This window comes from Podarcis pityusensis (genome assembly GCF_964106645.2).
Source record: "Podarcis pityusensis genome assembly, chromosome: 1".
NCBI lineage: Eukaryota > Metazoa > Chordata > Lepidosauria > Squamata > Lacertidae > Podarcis > Podarcis pityusensis.
Window position 1 is genome coordinate 83,616,358 of NC_138028.1, and position 16,403 is coordinate 83,632,760.

The window sequence follows — 16,403 nt, forward strand, 5'->3', positions numbered from 1 at the left end:
CCAGCACATCCCCAGCCACAACTGCAGATGTAAAGGGGAAGTAGAGCTGTGTGTCATCAGCATATTTCTCACAACATACTCCAAAACTCTGGATAACCCCACTCAGTGTTTTCATGTTAAACAGCAAAGGGAATGAAACGGAACCCTTAGGAACCCCACTTTGAAGGCTCCATGGGGCTGAAGAGCACTCCCCAAGCATTAACCTCTGGAAATGACCATTCAAGCTGGACTGGAACCACTTCAAAGTGGAGCTGCCCATCCCTAACTCAGACACCTGCTCCAGAAGTGGCTGATGGCATTGAAAGCTACTGAGAGTTCAAGGAGAATTAACAGGGACACATTTCCCCTGTCTCTCTCCTGGCAGAGGTTATCATACAGGGTGGAATCTGGCTTAAATCCTGACTGACATGTCCATCATTCATTAGTGAGATTTATATGCTGCTTAATAACAAAAAGTTATTTCTGGGTACCATCTGGTCAGAAAAACCCATCATCTTATTAGCGCCAATGGTCTCTTCAGAGCATCTTTCACATCCTTGTTCCTTAGGCTATATATCAGGGGGTTAAGCATGGGCATTATAATGGTATAAAACAAAGCAATCACTTTGTCCCCATCTCGTGAGGACTTTGACCTTGGTCGCATGTACATGAAGATGGCTGTCCCATAAAATATGGTGACAACAGTGAGGTGGGATGCACAGGTAGAGAATGCTTTGACCCTTCCTTGGGCAGTTTGTATCCGCAGCACAGCTAAGAAAATGTAGGTGTAGGAGACAATAATGAACAGGAAGGGAATGAAGACTATGATGATGCTGAAAACAAAGACAACCATTTCAGCAAGGTAAGTGTCAGTGGAAGCCAAAGACAGCACTGCTGGCACCTCACAGAAATAATGGTTCAAGATGTTAGGACCACAGAAAGGCAATTGTAAGGTGAAAATGTTAATAATCATGGAGCTCATCAAACTGCTGCACCAGCAAAAAGCAGCCAGCTGAGCACAGAGCTTCCAGTTCATGATGGCCGTGTAAAGCAAAGGCTGACAGATTGCCACATACCGATCATAAGCCATGACGCCAAGCAGAAAGCACTCTGTCATGCCAAACGCCAGGGAAAAATACATCTGGATCGCACAACCCCAGAATAAGATAGTTTTACTTCTGGTCACAAGGTTCATCAGCATCTGGGGGACATTGGTGGAGACATAATAAATGTCTAAGAAAGACAAATTGATAAGGAAGAAGTACATGGGTGTATGAAGCCGAGGGTAAGTGCTGACAACTGAGATGATGGTGACGTTCCCAAACACTGTGAACAGATAACAAGCCAGAAACACCACAAAGAGCACCAGCTGCACCCTTGGTTGATTGGAGAACCCCAAAAATATGAACTCGGTCACAAATGTTTTGTTGCAGCCAACCATTTTCATTCACATTTAATCTGTGAGGAGGATAAGGGAAAACAGCAGATGAAGTGAAGTGCAGAATTAGCACCTAGTGACATATACTGTTCCTGGTCTTTGATGCTCACTGAAGTGATGAGAATGGCAACCCTTGCAAATTTCCTTGTACTCTATGGATGTTCCACTGCAGGGAGAAAAGCTTACCTTTCAATGAGAAACCCCCTACAATGCAGCTCTATGTCTTAATGATAGCATTTGAAATGGAGGCAAGGAAGTAGCATTTCAATGGCGGGGTGAATGCTAAATTTATCTATCATTGATGTTCCAAGACCTCTCTTCCAATTTCTTGGCAGCTTTCTTTCTCTGCAAAAGAGACTTCCATTTTTCTGTCTCATTTGCAGGAGACTTTAGAAAGCATAAGCTTTCAGTGAGTATGTTGTTCCACCCCACCCCACCCCACCCCTGATTAAATATTTCCCCACTGCTCTGTCGCTTCCATGTTCTGCTTACTAATCTGAAAAAGTGCATTGGAGGAGCTGCTCTATGGTGTCTTCCCCATTTGGAGAAGTGTAGGAAACTAGGAATCAGGTTACTGAGAGCCTCAGAATTTGGGTGGTTTTTTTAGGGTTTTTTAAGGGAACAGATGGCCAAGCATGCAAAAGGAAGGGAGACAGTAGTAATGGGGGACTTCAATTACCCGGATATTTGTTGGATGTCAAACTCAGCCAAGAGCATAAGGTCAAACAGATTCCTCACTGGCCTTGCAGACAACTTCATTGTCCAGAACGTGGGAGAAGCAACAAGAGGAACAGCCATTTTAGATCTGGTCCTAACCAATGTTGATGACCTGGTTAGTGGGGGTAGAAGTGGAAGGATCATTAGGCGCGAGTGATCATGCTCTTCTGAAGTTTACTATACAGCGGAAAGGAGCAGCCAAGCATACTAGGACTCAATTTCTTGACTTTAAGAAAGCCGACTTCATAAAACTTAGGGAAGTGCTGGGTGAGATCCCATGGACAGTAATACTAAAAGGAAAGGGAGTTCATGATGGCTGGGAGTTTGTTAAGAGGGAGATAGTAAAAGCACAACTTCAAGCAATACCAATGAGACGGAAACATGGAAGGTGCCTAAAGAAGCCAGGGTGGCTATCTAAAGAACTTTTAACTGAGTTAAGATTAAAAAAGGATGTGTACAAAAAATGGAAAAGGGGGGAAACCACCAAAGAGGAATTCAAACAAATAGCCAGCACGTGTAGACACAAAGTCAGAAAAGCTAAAGCACAGAATGAACTCAGGCTTGCTAGAGAGGTTAAAAGCAACAAAAAAGGCTTTTATGGGTATGTTTGTAGCAAAAGGAAGAACAAAGAAACAGTGGGGTCACTCAGAGGAGAAGATGGTGAAATGCAAACAGGGGACACAGAAAGGGCTGAACTCCTCAATGCCTTCTTTGCCTCAGTCTTCTCCGATAAAGAAAACAATGCCCGACCTGAAGAATTTGGAGCAAATGATTCAGCAGAGGAAACACAGCCCAGAATAACTAAGGAGATAGTACAAGAATACTTGGCTAGTTTAGATGTATTCAAGTCTCCAGGGCCAGATGAACTGCATCCAAGAGTATTAAAAGAACTGGCAGATGTGATCTCAGAATCACTGGCAGTCATCTTTGAGAATTCCTGGAGAACAGGCGAAGTCCCAGCAGACTGGAGGAGGGCAAATGTTGTCCCTATTTTCAAAAAGGGGAAAAGAGAGGACCCAAATAATTACCGCCCAGTCAGTCTGACATCAATACCAGGGAAGATTCTGGAGCAGATCATTAAGCAAACAGTCTGTGAGCACCTAGAAAGGAATGCTGTGATCACCAATAGTCAGCATGGATTTCTGAAAAATAAGTCGTGTCAGACTAACCTGATCTCGTTTTTTGACAGAATTACAAGCCTGGTAGATGAAGGGAACGCAGTGGATGTAGCCTACCTTGATTTCAGCAAGGCATTTGACAAGGTGCCCCATGATATTCTTGTAAAGAAGCTGGTAAAATGTGGTCTTGACTATGCTACCACTCAGTGGATTTGTAACTGGCTGACTGACCGAACCCAAAGGGTGCTCATTAATGGTTCCTCTTCATCCTGGAGAAGAGTGACTAGTAGGGTGCCACAGGGTTCTGTCTTGGGTCCGGTATTATTCAACATCTTTATCAACGACTTGGATGATGGACTCAAGGGCATCTTGATCAAATTTGCAGATGACACCAAACTGGGAGGGGTGGCTAACACCCCAGAAGACAGGATCACACTTCAAAACGACCTTGACAGATTAGAGAACTGGGCCAAAACAAACAAGATGAATTTTAACAGGGAGAAATGTAAAGTATTGCACTTGGGCAAAAAAAATGAGAGGCACAAATACAAGATGGGTGACACCTGGCTTGAGAGCAGTACATGTGAAAAGGATCTAGGAGTCTTGGTTGACCACAAACTTGACATGAGCCAACAGTGTGACGCAGCAGCTAAAAAAGCCAATGCAATTCTGGGCCTCATCAATAGGAGTATAGCATCTAGATCAAGGGAAGTAATAGTGCCACTGTATTCCGCTCTGTTCAGACCTCACCTGGAGTACTGTGTCCAGTTCTGGGCACCACAGTTCAAGAAGGACACTGACAAACTGGAACATGTCCAGAGGAGGGCAACCAAAATGGTCAAAGGCCTGGAAACGATGCCTTATGAGGAACGGCTAAGGGAGCTGGGCATGTTTAGCCTGGAGAAGAGGAGGTTAAGGGGTGATATGATAGCCATGTTCAAATATATAAAAGGATGTCACATAGAGGAGGGAGAAAGGTGGTTTTCTGCTGCTCCAGAGAAGCGGACACGGAGCAATGGATCCAAACTACAAGAAAGAAGATTCCACCTAAACATTAGGAAGAACTTCCTGACAGTAAGAGCTGTTCAACAGTGGAATTTGCTGCCAAGGAGTGTGGTGGAGTCTCCTTCTTTGGAGGTCTTTAAGCAGAGGCTTGACAACCATATGTCAGGAGTGCTCTGATGGTGTTTCCTGCTTGGCAGGGGGTTGGACTCGATGGCCCTTGTGGTCTCTTCCAACTCTATGATTCTATGATTCTATGATTCCTTCCTTTCATCTTTCATAATGCCCTCCCCTATTTCTTTAACAGCAGAAGAGACTTCATTTGCAAAACAGCAACAATGAATAGCTGTCAGAAGCATGGTGGACAGCTTCCCCACCACCCAGCACTTACAGGAAAGCTGAACCAAAGATTTTCAGGAAGCAGGGGCCCCAAGGAAGGCTGCAAGCCACTAGAGAGATGCTTTGTACAGCAAAAGAAAGGACAGCCATACAAACCCCCCTTGGCCATCTTGAAAGTAAGATAAGCACAACAAGCCCACACCTCAATCTTTTCTCTTCTCTTTGTTAATTTTCAAATGTAATTTCTTTTCTTGTTAATTTATAGAATGCTCTGAAAATCAGAGGAAAGTGTTGGTACAATACAAGTTTCTAGGTCCTAGCCATAAGTCAGTCGACTGCAGGAATTCATAAGTAAGGGGATGGTTAAGTGGAAAGGATGAGTAGACAGAACCTGCAAAATCCCAGACTGTAGTCCACGAACACTTATGCAGTCATCAATATGTTAGTTTTTAAGGTACTACAATACTTTTTTGTTATTGTGCTGCAACAAACCTAACACAGCTATCCTTCTGGAAATTGTTGTATGTGGAACCAGTTCCCAGTGATTATAAAAACATAGTGCACATTGGTGACTTCCTGTTGTTGTTAAAGGAACAAACTAAATAAAATTAAAACATTAACATTTTGCCCCATTTTCGCAACACAGTTAGGAAGCAGTTATATTACCTGGAGTTCTGTAACTGCCCTGCCGCTTCCCAGAAACACACTCCACACTCCACCCCCCACCCCAAAACCCAACCCAATAAGCGCTGAGCTGAAAGGTTACTGTCAAGGATCCTTTCTTACTCCTCCATTATGTTACTGCAGAGGAAAAAACAGGATGGGAAGCAAAGGTTATAGAAAAGTAGGAGAAGCACTTGGGATTTGATGTCTCTGAAGAATCACCTCATATTAGTCTGTTACAGCAAACACATACAAAGAAATATTGTGACACAATAAAACAGAGGGTTTGGAACCTCTGGTTGTGGGCCAGATTAGAAGAAGAAGAAGAGTTTGGATTTGATATCCCGCCTTTCACTCCCTTTTTAAGGAGTCTCAAAGCGGCTAACATTCTCCTTTCCCTTCCTCCCCCACAACAAACACTCTGTGAGGTGAGTGGGGCTGAGAGACTTCAAAGAAGTGTGACTGGCCCAAGGTCACCCAGCAGCTGCATGTGGAGGAGCGGAGACGCGAACCCGGTTCCCCAGATTACGAGACTACCGCTCTTAACCACTACACCACACTGGTGGGGGTTCCAGTTTGGCCTGCCAGGCCGTTTTCTCCAAACCACATCCACTTGCCCCCACACCTGATGTCATGTGCACAGCAGGTAGAGATGCAATAGCAGATTGGGGGCCAAAAAGTGTGCTTCCGATTGCTTCATTGCAAATGAGTCTAGTTGTCAGTGCTGATCAGTGATGATAACAACAAGCCCCCTGGTTCCTCTCTGAAATTTAGAAATACTTAAGCCGCTTCTCTTCAGAGAGAGGCGGGGTTGCACGCGGGCCTCGCACTTCCTGCCTTTCAGCGGGGGGGGGTATGTTTAGGCCCCCACATCACAGGGAGCGCTGGCGTGCGTCATGACCACAGCAGGCCAATCCAGCCGGCTGGGGGGCGTGGCTTGCCACATGAAAGCGGCTGCGCACTCAGGAGATCTCCCTCTCTAATCCTGGCTTCCACGGATCTCCCGCCCTCCCATCCTTTTTTCTGGTGTTCTTCACCTTGACCTTGCTATGGACTTCGGTTGGTCGCCTGCTGAAGGGGCCTGGTAGGAATATTTCCATTTGGCAGATTGACACCAGCCACTTGGTTTTCACCTACCTCGTAGCAAATTGTCACAACTTTGTAAGGTTGGGTGGTTAGGCATTGGAAAAGCTTGGTTCATGGGAGGGGAGGTTGTGGCCATCACCTAACTCTGCCCTTTAAGGGTATTCCGTTAAAGGAATCTGGGGGTCATGGTTCCTGTCCGAAGCCCAGGTGGTGGCTAGGGCCATGGCACAAACTTTCTGGTTACCTTGGGGGAGCTCCTGGTTGATGTACATCAGCAGGGCTCCCCCTTGTTGTTGTTGTTTAGTCGTTTAGTCGTGACCGACTCTTCGTGACCCCATGGACCAGAGCACACCAGGCACTTTTGTCTTCCACTGCCTCCCACAGTTTAGTCAAACTCATGCTGGTAGCTTTGAGAACACTGTCCATCCATCTCATCCTCTGTCGTCCCCTTCTCCTTGTGCCCTCCATCTTTCCCAACATCAGGATCTTTTCCAGGGAGTCTTCTCTTCTCATGAGGTGGCCAAAGTATTGTAGTCTCAGCTTCACGACCTGTCCTTCCAGTGACCACTCAGGGCTGATTTCCTTAAGAATGGATAGGTTTGATCTTCTTGCAGTCCATGGGACTCCCAAGAGTCTCCTCCAGCACCATAATTCAAAAGCATCAATTCTTCAGCTATCAGCCTTCTTTGTGGTCCAGCTCTCACTTCCATACATCACTACTGGGAAAACCAAAGCTTTAACTATATGGACCTTTGTCAGCAGGTATCATTATTAAGGAGTCCCAAATATTTCCATAATGTCTTGGCCTGGGAGGTGTGGGGTTTATGGTCCAGCTCTCACTTCCATACATCACTACTGGGAAGACCATAGCTTTAACTATACGGACCTTTGTTGGCAAGGTGATTTCTCTGCTTTTTAAGATGCTGTCTAGGTTTGTCATTGCTTTTCTCCCAAGAAGCAGGCGTCTTAATTTCATGGCTGCTGTCACCATCTGCGGTGATCATGGAGCCCAAGAAAGTGAAATCTCTCACTGCCTCCATTTCTTCCCCTTCTATTTGCCAGGAGGTGATGGGACCAGTGGCCATGATTTTCGTTTTTTTGATGTTGAGCTTCAAACCATATTTTGCGCTCTCCTCTTTCATCCTCATTAAAAGGTTCTTTAACTCCTCCTCACTTTCTGCCATCAAGGTTGTGTCATCTGCATATCTGAGGTTGTTGATATTTCTTCCGGCAATCTTAATTCCGGCTAGGGATTCATCCAGCCCAGCCTTTCACATGATCCCCCTACAGGTGGTTAACCCTTGTGAGACTTCCTGCATGGCAGGCAGGAGTCAGATATAGTTGGGTCCAATACCTAAAGCCAATACCACTCACATTCTGTAACCAATAAAAGTTGTGGCCTTTTTTCGCCCATTAACCTACAGTAAAATACCGATGTCCACGTGTTTTATTTCATCAAAGGAGGGGGTACAGGGCCTTGACGTGCAACTATAGTTTAAATAGAAATACATGTCAACATAGAGAAGCTGTGTGCCAGGTGACTTGAGTGTGTACTCATTCTGCTGCCCAGGTGCTAAGGACCTTGGGCAATTTCATGCCCCTTTTCTCTCTTATTTTCTCTCATCTTAAAATGGGCTAGGGTTGGGGAACCATTCAGATAGAAGACTCCATCAAATTCCCCTTGAGGGGTTCAAGTATGGAGGCCCACACCGAATTCCAAATCAGACAGACTTTATTCAGTAATGCATTACAGGACAGAATCCTAAGAATCTTCAAAGTATTTCCACTGGGATCCAATATAGACATCATTTTAGTTGTTCACCCTCCATACAATTACCTGATGCTACCCCAGCACTTTGTCATCTTTCATCCAGCCACAGTCCATGAAATGACCACCTCAAAACATTTGCAGGAGCAAACAGGATTGAAAGCAGGATTGTGTAGCATCATGAGCACAAATCATCAGTAATGTGTGTAGAATTTGTCTTTTGGGAAGCAACCATACCTTCACCTCAGTGACTCTTGTTATGCTGCATCTTTATGAGGATGCAGAACATATAATTTTACTATGCATTTTGACCACCATTTTCCACCACACCATTTTCTACCTTCCATTTTTGATGCAAGCCTCACATGACCCAGAGTCACATAAATCTCCCATAAATAGCTTGAGAAATAAACCCAAAAACTTTCAGTCAGTGTAATGCAGTAAGCAGAACTTAAATGATTACTAAGGCTTCAATCCTATACACATACCTGAAAGTCTCACTGAGCTCAATGAGACTTACTTCTGCATAGCAAAGGATTGAGCTCACCTCTTAAAGTAATTTTTCTGGAGTGCTTTTTATAGTTCTTTTTCCATCCTGACATAGTCCCTAATATATTCTGACGCATGAAAGGAAACCATTAAAATTCTTTGGACATTTTTGTTGGTTCCAGACCAAGTTAATCACACTTAGTCCCACTAAAATTAATGTGAAAGCTTAGTCATGACCAACTTCAGTCCCATGAATACCAACGAGACATAACTGTAATTAATTTTCTCAAACTCCAACTCTCTGGGTGCAGAAAAATGTGAATCAATATAATACTCTCTTAAAATGATTGCTTTATGTATGGCTCATCATCACTGCAATCAAAGTTAAAGTAGAAAAAAAATTCTAATAATGTTTTTCATAAATAAAAACATTTGAAATAAGATATTATCATTAACTCTTTTTGTTTTGATAATAATTGTGTGTGTGTGTGTGTGTGTGTGTGTGTGTTTAGTGAAAAATACTGGGAAATATTGTAATTATTTTAAAACTTTGATTATATTCATAGAGCCACACACATGGAAACAAATATTACAGCTCTTAATGGAAACAAGTCTTCTTCCCTCTCTTTCTTTAGTAGTATAGAATAGCCATTATCATACTCTGTAAACATCTGTAGACTCCTGCACAATATTATATTGCAGCATAAGACATGGAATGTATTCCTTCTCGTAATGTTTTGAACTTAGCATGTCATCACTGAAGGCTGCTCTGCTGCTTTCCCCCAGGGAAACTCAACATTTAGCACTGAATCAGAACAAACAGCAATTGACCTGTGGAAAACCTGTTTTCCACAGGTTACTGTTTGTTCAGATTTAGCACTAAGGAGTGGGTTTTCTGGAGGACAGCGGGAGGCAAAGGCAAAATCATTTGGACCCATGCCTAGAAAGTCTGAGACAAGTGGGAAACTCCTTAGACCTGTGCTTTCTAGGCAGAGGACAAGCAGAATTGACTAGAAAGAGCACTGAGAGAAGATATTACTGGGATAAAACTTTCTTGCTGACAACTCTTCTAAAAGCTTCCTTCACATCTTTGTTCCTAAGGCTGTATATTAGAGGATTGAGCATAGGAATCACAACCGTGTAGAACACAGAGGCCCATTTGTCCTGATCTAATGAGTAACTGGATGTTGGTCTCAGATACATAAACATAACTGTCCCATAAAAGAGGGTGACTCCAGTGAGATGGGAAGCACATGTAGAGAAGGCCTTACGTCTGCCTTCAGCAGAGCGGATCCTCATGATGGCAGCAAAGATGAAGAGATAGGAGATAAGGATGATAAGGATGGTGCTGAACTCGATGAAGCCACAGAGGCTGAAGAGGAGGATTTCACTCATGTAGGTGTCAGAGCAAGACAATGCTAGGAGTGGTGGGATCTCACAGAAGAAATGATTGATGATATTGGAGCCACAGTAATCTAAACTGAAAGTCAGGCTGGTATGGGACATCAGGCTTATTAGACCTGCTACGTAGGAACCAATAGCCAGTACCAGACAAACCTGCTTTGACATGACTGTGGTATAATGGAGAGGACGGCAGATGGCCACATAGCGGTCATATGCCATGGCAGCCAAGACATAGCATTCAGCATCCACAAAACCTACAAAAAATGCAAACTGTGTGGCACAGCTGGAGAAGGAGATAATTTTTCGCTGGCGTAAGAAGTCAGCCAGCATGCGTGGGGCAATGGCAGTAGAGTAGCCCAGATCCACTAAGGAGAGGTGGCAAAGGAAGAAATACATGGGTGTGTGGAGTTGCTCATCTACGGTGATCAGGAGGATCATGCCCACATTTCCTACCACATCTGCCAGGTAGATGAAAAGAAAGACCACAAAGAGAGCCATTTCAAGGCGTGGATTATCTGTGAAGCCCAAGAAAATGAACTCTGTCACCTGGCTATGATTGCCCTCAGTCATTGTGGCTGAAGACAAATTGGGGATCTTGAGATCCGGAGATAAGACAGAAGACACTACTTGAGTCGGAAGAAATGCTTTGTAGTGTAGAGCAATAGAATGGGAGAAGAGGCAGTCTGCCCTGCTGGGCAGAGAATACAGCACTCCTTCTGCAACTGCGTCCACCAATCACTTCAAGTCCCCTTAGTCAATGTTATGAAAGGAACATAAACTATCACATTCAGTGTTTCTTCCTAAAGAAAAGAAAGCAGTTATTTTATTATATGGGACCACACTATATAAAATGGAGGAAAGTACAATAATTAAACATTTTTATTCATTCGTTTCCCTGATTGGAATCAAAGCATGTCTTAGTTAAAGCCACAGATAGAACATGCTGCTTTATAAAGTCTTGACCATTATTTGTTCCATTTGTTGTTGTTCTTTAGTCGTTTAGTCATGTCCGACTCTTCGTGACCCCATGGACCAGAGCACGCCAGGCACTCCTGTCTTCCACTGCCTCCCGCAGTTTGGTCAAACTCATGCTGATAGCTCCCTTTCTTACCAGATCCCAATAGAGTGAATATTTTTTTTCATATACCTTGCATGTGGATCTAGAAAAGTGTAGCCAGAGAGTGCAGTAAAAAGGGAAACACATCCAGGGGCACATTTATGCAACTGGTGCAGTTGATTGAGGATATGAAGCTTCTGCAATTTTTTTCACCATGGCAGATAGGATTAGGCTAAAGAATGGAACTTCTGGGTGAATAGCTCCTATAAGACACTCCCTCCCCTCTTTTCCTGACATAGGAGGAGTCTGGTGTTATGAGAGATCTTCAACAAATTTTCCCCAAATCACTAATCTGTGGGAAAATGGGAGGAAGCATCTATACTCGCCTGATGTTACTCTTCCCCTGCTACCATCTCTTCTTCCTGGGAGCTAATGGATCTTCTAGTCTTCTACCCAACCTTCCCTGAGAGAACCATGAGAGCAGCACAGGGCCTGGAACCTTCCATTGTCCTACTAGTTCTCTGGGTTATATCCATGGTCTCTGTAGCACCCTGTTTGCATGACTTATTCCAGATTCCATTTTATATTTTGGCTCTTCAACTGAAGTAAATATTCCCTGTGCAGATCCCCCTGAGTTGTTAGCTCTGCCTGCTATAAAAGAAGATAATGACCCTGAAATTGTCCTGGTTTTGAATATGTAAACATTAAGAAGCTAAGCAAACCCCTGCTGGATTAGGTTGAAGGCCTCTTAAGTTCAGCATTCTGCTCTCACAGCAGCTAACCAGATGTCTATGGAAAGTCCATAAGCAGGACATGAATGTAATGGCACTCTCCTCATTTGTGATTCACAGCAAATAGTATTGCTGCCTGTAACAGTGAAGGTAGAACATAACCACCGTGCATAGCAGCCACTGATAGCCTTTTCTTCCATAAATTTGTCTAATCCTCTTTTAAAGCCATCCAGGTCAGTGGCCATCACTGCATCTTACTCACCAGCCATTTTAATCAGACTACCCTTGGAAGAGCACAGCATTTGAGTTGTTAAATATTGTTGTGCCTATCTGTTGCCCAATTCTAGCAGCACGACAACAACAACAACAACAACAACAACAACAACTGCTTTCAGGAGATTCTTGCTTGGCTTTCAATGTCAAATTGAGTAAGAATTCTAAGCAAGGTGTCCACGGGTCTCTAGCACGGACAATGGTTGCTAGGGGATTCCTCAAGCAGAAACCTTGACTTCTTAAATTTCCAAAATTCCCTGAGCTAGCTTGGGTCCACATATCTACTTACACAACCTTGAGCCCCTCCTGCTTTGAAAAACTTTATCCCACCTGAAAGTCAGATGCTCAGTCCATACTTTTGTCTTCTCCTCTGCTTCTTAGCTGTTGTAAACTGGCAAGTCAGAAAGGTGGTATTTATTTATCCAGTTCAGAGCCCCAGATGGCTGATGCAAGGATTACATGGCTCCACAGGAAGCCATTAAAAATACTTCTCAAGGGTACCCCTCCCCTTGTCACTTTCTCCCTTTCATCCTTACAGAGATAATTAAAGATGTTAATTGAAGTTCTTTCTCTTGAACCTTTCCTCAGCAACACAAATTTTGTGCTGTTATACAGAAAATTATACCTAGAATTGACTCAGTCCTCCCAATATGTCACAGCATCCTCCTCAGCCAAATGTGGATGGTGCTTCCTTTGAAGTTCCTCTTCTGGAAGTAGAGTACCTCATAATTAAAACTGTCATGGATTCCTCCAAAGATCATTGAAATTATATTTTGAGTGGGTACTTAATGAGAAGTCACTGTTAGACATTCATGTCCCCCACCTCACAGAACTACAACTTCTTCCATGATTCTCTGGGGAAAGGGAATGACCACCTAAATACTTTAAGTATATGATGTTATATACCATAGCCCAGCAGCCTATTTCTTTTAAACCTAAAGTTGGAAGCTTAGTCCTATGCTGTAGTCCTCCTGTATTTCAGAATATATCCATTGAGGGGTGAGAGACTCTGTGTTGGCCAGAAGGTAATGGCTTTTCCACCATCTTTGCCCTATCCTCAAGCCCTAGGAACCTTCATAAGGGAGCTGTTTCCAGAAGAAGAAGAAGAAGAAGAAGAAGAAGAAGAAGAAGAAGAAGAAGAAGAAGAAGTAGTGTTAGGGGATACACACTCTGTTTGCTATCAGGAGTTTGTTGGTTTTACCTTTGCCACCCCACCTCTAGCCTGAGGAACCTTCAGAAGGGAGTTGCTGCTGCAGGCATTATGTGTATGTGTATTCTAATGAGCTGAAGAGAGTGCAAGATTATGAGTCATAGGGGTGGGAGATTATGTGTATGAACATAACAGTGCTTAGTTTACGTTCTGGTTGCTATTTTGTTAAGTGTTCCGAATATTATTTTATAGATTACTAATGCTATATTATTTGGTAATCATAAAATATGACTTTTGCTTTAATTGTGATGTTTATTTTATTTTTACGTCATTGCTTGGTTGACAGTGTTTTATAGATTGTAATTGTTTCACTGATTATTTGTTAATTATACTATACGATTTATGTTGTATTTGTGATGTTCTATTATGTTCTATCATGTTGTTGTTCTTAAGCCGCTTTGGGATTCATTTGAATGAAAAGCAACATAGAAACACCCCACACACAAACACACACATACACCTCCCACGCTGAATTGGATCAGCAGTCCATTGTGTTCAGTATTCTGCTTCAAAAGTGCCTAACTGGATGCCTCTGGAAAGTTCACAAGTGGGACATGAAGACAACAGCTTCCCTTATTATTTGTCCCTAGCAGCTGGTGTTTAGTTGTATGCTGCCTCTGCATCCAAAGGCTCCATCAGGAAACATACATACACTCATATTGAAAGACATTATGACAACAGTTCTTTATTAGCCAGCCTATGTACCATTCCTTATACATTTCCTCCTTTAAATAGACTTATTTGGTATACAATCATACCTTGGTTTTCGAACAGCTTAGTTTACAAATAACTCGGAACTCGAACACCGCAAACCCGGAAGTAGGTGTTCCGGTTTGCAAACTTTGCCTCAAAAGCTGAATGTCCGGTGCAGCTTCTGCAGCTTCCAATTGGCTTCAGGATGCTCCTGCAGCCAATCGGAAGTTGCACCTTGGTTTCTGAACATTTTGGAAGTTGAACGGACTTCCAGAACACATTCTGTTCAAAAACCAAGGTACGGCTGTATAGATAACCAGGACTTCACAGAATAACTCTGCTCTACTAGGTACACAGTGCATCCCTTTCCTCATCAATCTCTATGAACCACCTCATAGTTATAACCAGAGTTAGTCTGAAAACATTTTCTTGTTGATGATTGTGTGGCAAGTCCCCTCCCCCCATGTGAAATGAAGACACTGGACACATTATTTAAGATTAATGGGCATAAAAGGCCACAACTTTATTGATTACAGGAATTGGAAGGTATTGGCCTTAGGCACTGGCTCCTATCGACTACCCGGCATGGAGACCGGGAAGGGTTATCCACCAGCCGTGGGGGTCCTGTTGAAGTACGCCAACTAGGATCCCACAGGTGTCACCGCTCGGGGGGGTGCTGTGGGCCCTCACTTCCCTAGGTTTCAGACAGGGCAACGCCCCCCAGAGTCCTCTACCGGACTACCCCTTTCATTGGGGGAAGGTATGGCGCTTCCCTCCCCTTCATTTGCATAACAATTACCTCTGCCAATGCCTAACCGCCAATACCGAGGAAGTTGTGACATTTGCTACGAGGTAGGTGAAAAAACCAAAAGGCTGGAAGTGCGCCAAGTTGGAAAAATTCCTACCAGGCCCCTTGTGGCGACCAACTGGAGTCCATAGCAAGGTCAAAGCTAGCTAACCCTAAAGGGTGGGTGGGATGGGAAAACCAGGCAGCTGGTACGGGGCAAAGAGGGCAGTCCCTGGGCGCACCGGCCTTAAATGAGCTAGGTCACGCCTCCCCAGCCCGCCGATTGAGCCAGCCCCCGCGTGAGTGGGAGGGGGGTGGGCCCGCAACCCCACCTCCTCTCCACCTCGGAAGTGGCTTTCTTCTAAATGCTTCCTTCACATCCTTGTTCCTCAGGCTGTAGATTAGAGGGTTCAGTGTGGGGTTCATGAGTGTGTAGAACACAAAGGCCCATTTGTCCTGATCTAATGAGTAGCTTGATGGTGGCCTCAGATACATAAACATAACTGTCCCATAAAAGAGGGTGACCCCAGTGAGGTGGGAAGCACAGGTAGAGAAGGCTTTACATCTGCCCTCAGCAGAGCGGATCCTCAAGATGGCAGCAAAGATGAAAAAGTAGGAGATAAGGATGACAGTGATGGTGCTGAACTCGTTGACTCCACAGAAGAAGAAGAGGAGGATTTCACTGAAGGAAGTGTCAGAACAAGACAACGCTATGAGTGGAGGGATCTCACAGAAGAAGTGGTTGATAATGTTGGGCCCACAGAAATCTAGGCTGAATGTGAGACTGGTGTGGGCTCAGACCTGCAAAGTAGCAACTAATCCCTAGCACCACACACACCTTATTTGACATGACTGAGGAGTAATGGAGAGGGCGGCAGATAGCAGCATAGCGGTCATATGCCATGGCAGCCAAGGTGTAACATTCAGCATCCACAAATATCACAAAAAACACAAACTGAATGACACAACTGGAGAAGGAGATGACCTTACGTCAGCCAGCATGCGTGGGGCAATGGCAGTGGAGTAGCCCAGGTCCATTACTGAGAGCTGGCAGATGAAGAAGTACATGGGTGTGTGAAGCTGCTCATCCAGGAGGATCAAGAGGATCATGCCCACATTCCCAACCAAATTTGCCAGGTAGATCAATAAGAACACCACAAAGAGGATAACCTCTAGGCTGGATCATCTGTGAAGCCTACAAAAATGAACTCTGTCACAGTGGTGTGGTTGCCCTCAGACATCACCAGACAATTTCAGAACAGGAGATGAAGAGGAGAAGTGAGGAAAGGCAAAGCCTGTACTGCCAGTTCCAGAAAATAGTAATGTTGTAACCTGCTTCAGAAAAATGGAGAATTAGTCTGCATTACCAGATACTGCTTCTTTAGCCTTCTCTATAAAACTGACAAAATACTTCTCAACTGATGTATGCTTAGAAAGGAACACAATCTATTAAAACTTGTGTCTTCTCTAGGGGTAAAAGTTACTCTTTCAAATAATTACAATGGCACAGAGAATGAATGCAGTAAAAATTATAAAAACTCACTGGGTTAGATGAAGATTAACAGAGCAATGGGTACTCCTAGTCAGAGCATCCCCAAAGCAACAAGTTTCTCCCCCTCCGTCTGCTAGTGCTGGCTGAAAGAGGGGAA

The 16,403-nt window shown here is 44.0% G+C and overlaps 2 protein-coding genes and 1 pseudogene across 3 annotated transcripts; all 3 read right to left on the reverse strand.

Moving 5' to 3' along the window:
• Nucleotides 1–490: 490 nt before the first annotated feature.
• Nucleotides 491–1,426, reverse strand: LOC308471522 (olfactory receptor 2G3-like; the record flags this gene model as incomplete). The annotated part of the gene is made up of 1 exon (XM_080995555.1): nt 491–1,426. One exon carries the CDS (start codon nt 1,424–1,426, stop codon nt 491–493), a length of 936 nt encoding a protein of 311 aa, XP_080851681.1.
• An 8,208-nt stretch (nt 1,427–9,634) lies between these two features.
• LOC308471386 (olfactory receptor 5AR1-like) lies at nt 9,635–10,573 on the reverse strand (the record flags this gene model as incomplete). Its single annotated transcript, XM_080995343.1, has 1 exon — nt 9,635–10,573. The coding sequence occupies one exon, from the start codon at nt 10,571–10,573 to the stop codon at nt 9,635–9,637; it is 939 nt and encodes a 312-aa protein (XP_080851469.1).
• Nucleotides 10,574–10,790: 217 nt separating this feature from the next.
• LOC308463587 (olfactory receptor 5AR1-like) lies at nt 10,791–15,995 on the reverse strand (annotated as a pseudogene). The gene is made up of 2 exons: nt 15,098–15,995; nt 10,791–10,803 (listed from the first exon to the last, which is right to left on the reverse strand). The product of its transcript is annotated as an olfactory receptor 5AR1-like (transcript).
• Between the last annotated feature and the right edge of the window lie 408 nt (nt 15,996–16,403).